Below are 5700 nucleotides of genomic sequence, written 5' to 3'. Positions count from 1 at the left end.
CAGGAGAGCAGCACAGTCCTTCGGGAACATGTCACAAAAAACCTGGCCTAGATCAGGGTTGGGGGGGAGTCTGGCCTGAGAAGTCTTCCTTCCTCCGTACCTCATGCTTGCCTCCCGCTCCTGTCTCCCTTTTCCCCACACCTTTTCTAATCGGACCCAAGTTTTGTGATCCATACAGGAAGCATAAGTGAAATCATCTCACTCGCTTGCTCAAAACCCCCGTGACTCCTTAGCACGCTTGGCACCAAGTCCAAGGTCCTCCACACAGACTGTAAGCCCCTGCTCCCTACACCTGCTTCCTGTAGGTGCTCATCTCCCACCAGCCCCACCTCAGCTCTGCACCCGCCATCGTACTGGCCATTGAGCAGGTCAGGCTCAAGCCTGTCTCAGGGCCTCGACCTCTCTCTCCAGGAACTCTTGACCCCCAGACATCCGCAAGCTGCTCTCCATCCTTTTAAGATCTCTGCCCAAATGCATCCCTCGGTCAACATATTTAAACCAGAAACCCTGTCCTTCCCTCTACCCTATATTCCTTTGCATTAGGTTTCTACATATCTCTTTTCATTACCTACCAGTGTATCACAGGTTGCATTGGTCTCTAATACTTAGTCGCTTGCTGGTCGGTTCATTTTCAATTCCCTCCCTATTAGAATGAAAACCCCAGACGGATGAGGACTTCATGTCTTTGATCTCTGGCTACTATAGATGCTCACTAAATATTTGTTAAATAAATGAATAAATGAACAAATTAGAGAGATTTAATAAATTGTTGGTGAACAAATGAGCAGACAGAGAAGGGGATCTCAGAGGTCTAAATGGGGCTTGTCAGAACAGCAGGGGTGAGGAAGGATCGAGTTTGGCAAAAGAAAAAAAGGACACAGCTTCTGCAAAGAACTTTGCCAAAGTACGTTTATTAATTCTCTCTTCCCTCAGGTAAGGCAGCCTCAGGGAGGAGAAGGGAAAGTCTTCTTGGGGACATTGCTGGAAGGAGCTTCCTACTCTTTGTGGATATTTTCGTGGGCTGTCTTCAGCACCCTGGACACCAGGACTACGAACTCCTCAAAGCTGACCTCTTTATCTTTATTGGCATCCAGATCTTGGAATATTTCGTCAATGGTAGCTTGATTTTTGGTGTTCTGGGAAAAGAGAAAGCAGGGGCAGTGAGTTCCCCTTTCTTCAGGCCTCGCATCCCTCAGAAATCAGCCCAGGGCAGCCGGGAACAGTAACTCAAGAGCCAAAACTATGTGGGATAATCCAATATGAGAAAATGGAAGGCAGACAGAAGCAGCTGTCTTGAGCCATCCTAGAACCAAGTCTTAACCTAGAAGATGCTGTATAGCTCAGTAATCCAACCCCGCCCGACCCTGCCTCTCCACTTTGCAGAGAGAGGAAGGCGTGAAGCCTAAGGTGACAGACAGAGCTATTCAGAGAGAGCGGTGGGCCCCTGTCCCGCAGCTGGGAGGGGCTGGGGAACATCCTTGGGAGCGCAAACTGGGGTGAACCCACCCTAGTCCTTGCCCCCGCCATCATCCTTCAGACCACCGCCCTCAGCGCAAGGGGGTGGGAAACTGCCAAGAGAGGGGCCTCCCATACATTGAGGCAGTTGGGAAGTTCCTTTGTGATCAGCTGCTTCAGCTCACGCTTGATGAGGGTGTCGTAATCCCCCAGCCGAACGGAGTACTGGTGGAAGATGTTGATGATGCCCTCCAGGTGGTCTTCCAGCTTAGTCATCTCGCCAAAGTACGTTCACCTTCGGGAGACAAGGGAGGTCTACAGCAGCGCCTCCCCAGCCCCGCGCTTCCACTGTCTCCTCCTTCCTCATTAATGGTTTAGACCAGGGCTACTCTCCCGGGTCAGCTGCTCTGTTTGACCCACGGTGGATGTTCTTACTTGTGGATAGACTAGGGGAGAGGACATGGCATACCACCTAAAGCATCAAAGAATTAGCCTTACCTGCCACCTGTTCCCGGTGCCCCCATCGCCCGGGGAGTATAATTCAGAGAGTGCTGGCCACTCAGGCTCACCTGGGAAGGCTTCTGTGGTTGCCCAGGCTGTTTCCTTACCCCAAGTGATGGTACTTCAGGGCCCTTAAACATGCTGGCCACCCCACCCACCTTGGCCGTTCCCAAGTCCTGAGACTGGGTCTTCCTATCAGAGCAAGAGCTGGCACCCTTGGTCCCAAAGTGCAGTCAGCCAGAGGGGGTTCAGATGGCAAGGAATTGTAGCTCCCACCATCCTGCCAACTGGCCCCCGAGGGCTGAGTCAAGGAAAGGACACTTACCCCTCTGCACAGAAGTGTGGAATGCCAGGAGTGTGCACAGCAGTGGTGAGGAACACTGGGCTAGGGAGGTTTTTATAAATCAGGCTGCACCTTTGACCTCTGGTGAAGAAACATCTCTGATTCATCTTGGGGTGAGCGCTGGTCGATACTCTGTTGCCCAAGAGAAGCTTCAGACCTGTGGCTTTGACTGCAATGCAGGCAGCTTAGATTGCACCCATGGCACATGCCACCTGCCACCCCCTGCTCAGCCTGAAACAGAATGCCCATCCCTGCCACACCCACACTCCCCCCACCCCTCCCTCCAACACACACACACACACATACACACACGCCCATCATGTTTCTCACCCTGGGGCAGGACCCAGCCTGCAGGTTGAGCTCTGTTCCCTGCTTCCTGTTAAGAGGCTAAGAAAACAAGTTTCAATGCCTGCATGGCCCCTACCCAGAAAGGGAAAGGCTGGGGAGAGGCGTTTGCTAAGTATCTGTACAACAAAAATGAGAATGGTAATAAAAAACAATCAAAGTGGACGTGTAACCCTGAAACAGGAAAAGGACACTGGTTTAAAACTAAAGAAAGCTATCCCAAGGGTCAGGCAGGTTGGGCTGTGAGAGCAACAGCTGCCCGAGCAGGAGGGTGCTCACCTGTGTGTGCACCGCGGGCGTGGACGCTCCGCTCTCCTCACCTGTTGGCGGCCCACCTTGTGCTTCCGCAGAGCAGGAACCCTGGCCCAGGCTGGCTGCCAATGGCCCAGCATTTGGAATAATACGTACAGAGTTGTTTCCTTTACGTTGTGTCCTGTTTGGTTTGCTCTGCTTTTGACAGTTTTGATTTATTTTATTTTTGATGCCCCCTTTTGGTCAGAACTGGACATGGAACAACAGACTGGTTCCAAATAGGAAAAAGAGTATGTCAAGGCTGTATATTGTCACCCTGCTTATTTAACTTATATGCAGAGTACATCATGAGAAACGCTGGACTGGAAGAAACACAAGCTGGAATCAAGATTACCAGGAGAAATATCAATAACCTCAGATATGCAGATGACACCACCCTTATGGCAGAAAGTGAAGAGGAACTACAAAGCCTCTTGATAAAAGTGAAAGAGGAGAGTGAAAAAGTTGGCTTAAAGTTCAACATTCAGAAAATTAAGATCATGGCATCTGGTCCCATCACTTCATGGGAAATAGATGGGGAAACAGTGGAAACAGTGTCAGATTTTATTTTGGGGGGCTCCAAAATCACTGCAGATGGTGACTGCAGCCATGAAATTAAAAGACGCTTGCTCCTTGGAAGAAAGGTTATGACCAACCTAGATAGCATGTTCAAAAGCAGAGACATTACTTTGCCGACTAAGCTATGTCTAGTCAAGGCTATGGTTTTTCCAGTAGTCATGTATGGATGTGAGAGTTGGACTGTGAAGAAGGCTGAGCGCTGAAGAATTGATGCTTTTGAACTGTGGTGTTGGAGAAGACTCTTGAGAGTCCCCTGGACTGCAAGGAGATCCCACCAGTCCATTCTGAAGGAGACCAGCCCTGGGATTTCTTTGGAAGGAATGATGCTAAAGCTGAAGCTCCAGTACTTTGGCCACCTCATGCGAAGAGTTGATGAATTGGAAAAGACCCTGATCCTGGGGGGGATTGGGGGCAGGAGGAGAAGGGGATGACCGAGGATGAGATGGCTGGATGGCATCACTGACTCAATGGACGTTGAGTCTGAGTGAACTCCGGGAGTTGGTGATGGACAGGGAGGCCTGGCGTGCTGCAATTCATGGGGTCGCAAAGAGTCAGACACAACTGAGCAACTGAATTGAAATGAACTGAACTGAACTTTGGCTATGTAAACTATTTCTGGTAATTATATATTTTTATTTATGAGTAAAGAATACCATTTCTTATACAAAAAAAAAACTAAAGAAATCTGAATATAAAGCTTAGAAATCAGTTGATAATAAAGCATCAAGAGTGATTGATTAATTGTAACATATGTACCACGTTATGTAAAATGCTAACAATAGGGGAGGCTATGAAGGACTATGGGAGCTGTCTGTATTATTTTCTCAATTTTTCTCAATTTTACCATACATCTAAAAAAACTTCTGAACTAAAGTCTAACAAACAACTAAAGCTGTTTGTTTGTTTTAAAGTCTGAAGTCTTTGTTTTTGTTTTTTGGCCATGCTGCCTGGCTTCCGGGATCTTCGTTCCCCGACTAAGTGTTGAATCCAGGCCAAAGCAGTGACGGACCAAGTCCTAACCACTGGACCACCAGGAAATCCCCTCCTTTTAAAAGTGGGCGTATGTTGGCCACTCACGTGATGCCAGGCACCGCCTTACACAAACCCTCACCTAATTCTCCAAACAGTCTTCACTCCAACAGTGGGGTGAGTGCTAATGGTTTGCTCATTTGAAGATGAAGAAAAGGAGTTGGGAGAGTTAAGGAACTTTTCTAAGTGCCAAATTCAAGATTGTTTGCTTTCAAAACCTTTGCCATTTTCTAATTGTTCCTTAAAATGAGAATGGTTGTTTTTTCTTGTAAAAATTATACATGCTCATACTTTTTATAGATAAAAAACTAATTTTTGGTAAATGATGCCATCTTGTATCAGACTGATCTTTTTCTATTTTTTTTTTTTTACACAGCCAATTCTTGATTAGCCTTTTTAAAAATCCTTTCTTCTGCGCTCCTCCACACCCCTCAACTCACTGTGCCAGACTTGGCCACAGAGCAGCACGAATTCCGTGGTTGCCCTCCAGGAATTTGGAGTCTAATGGGTTCAGACACCTTCCTGAATCGTAACACACACAGCTCACCGCACATGGAGGTGGGAGATTTCTGAGCACTCATCCGGCCAAGACTAGTGACTTGGATTTCACACTGGAATGGGGCCTTGGGCGAACCGGGACTGCCTGGCAGGCCACAGTGAGAAGGGTGCCAGGGGCCACACTGTGCCCTTGGGCAAGCCCTTGAGTTCCGCGGGCCCGCTTCTTTATTTGCATGGGTCAGTCAACTCACCAGGGTCCTTTAGTTCCCAGAGTAGTTAGGAGGCTCGCTGATAGAATATGTGAGATAAGGCTTAAAAACAGTAAACAGCAATCTTTAAGTTGGTTTTTCTTTTACCCTTACCCTCCCAGCATAAATATGGGTCATTTAACCCAGCAGGCACGAGCCTGAGTCCAGAGCCAGCCCTCCAGGACCCCACCACTGGACCCTGGGAGACCGGGAACAGAGGCCTTCCTCGCCTGTGTCCTGACAAGCGTCCACTGATAGGGGAGGCCACACCCCAGCTTTCCCTCTGAGCACCAGCCCCTACATCTGTGCCTGACCAGCAATGCCTTTCAGAAGGCAAGGGAGTCCATGCAGCAGGCGAGTGGCACAGTCCTAGCATGCAGAATAATGGTACTTGCCTTACCTTCCTCCCTT

At 48.7% G+C, this 5700-nt stretch overlaps 1 protein-coding gene across 2 annotated transcripts; it reads right to left on the bottom strand.

Moving 5' to 3' along the window:
* Positions 1 to 885: 885 nt before the first annotated feature.
* S100A12 (S100 calcium binding protein A12) lies at positions 886 to 2381 on the bottom strand. Of its 2 annotated transcripts, none has more exons than XM_040230577.1 (3): positions 2282 to 2381; positions 1594 to 1750; positions 886 to 1136 (listed from the first exon to the last, which is right to left on the bottom strand). In XM_040230577.1, exons 2-3 carry the CDS (start codon positions 1729 to 1731, stop codon positions 996 to 998), a joined length of 279 nt encoding a protein of 92 aa, XP_040086511.1. In that variant the 5' UTR covers positions 1732 to 1750; positions 2282 to 2381; the 3' UTR covers positions 886 to 995. The 2 variants fall into 2 exon arrangements, with proteins under 2 accessions (XP_040086511.1, XP_040086512.1); XM_040230578.1 differs by having other exon boundaries at positions 1594 to 1740; positions 2283 to 2371.
* Positions 2382 to 5700: the final 3319 nt, after the last annotated feature.

Source organism: Oryx dammah, unplaced genomic scaffold (assembly GCF_014754425.2).
Source record: "Oryx dammah isolate SB20612 unplaced genomic scaffold, SCBI_Odam_1.1 HiC_scaffold_28, whole genome shotgun sequence".
NCBI lineage: Eukaryota > Metazoa > Chordata > Mammalia > Artiodactyla > Bovidae > Oryx > Oryx dammah.
This window is presented reverse-complemented; position numbering and strand designations above follow the sequence as displayed.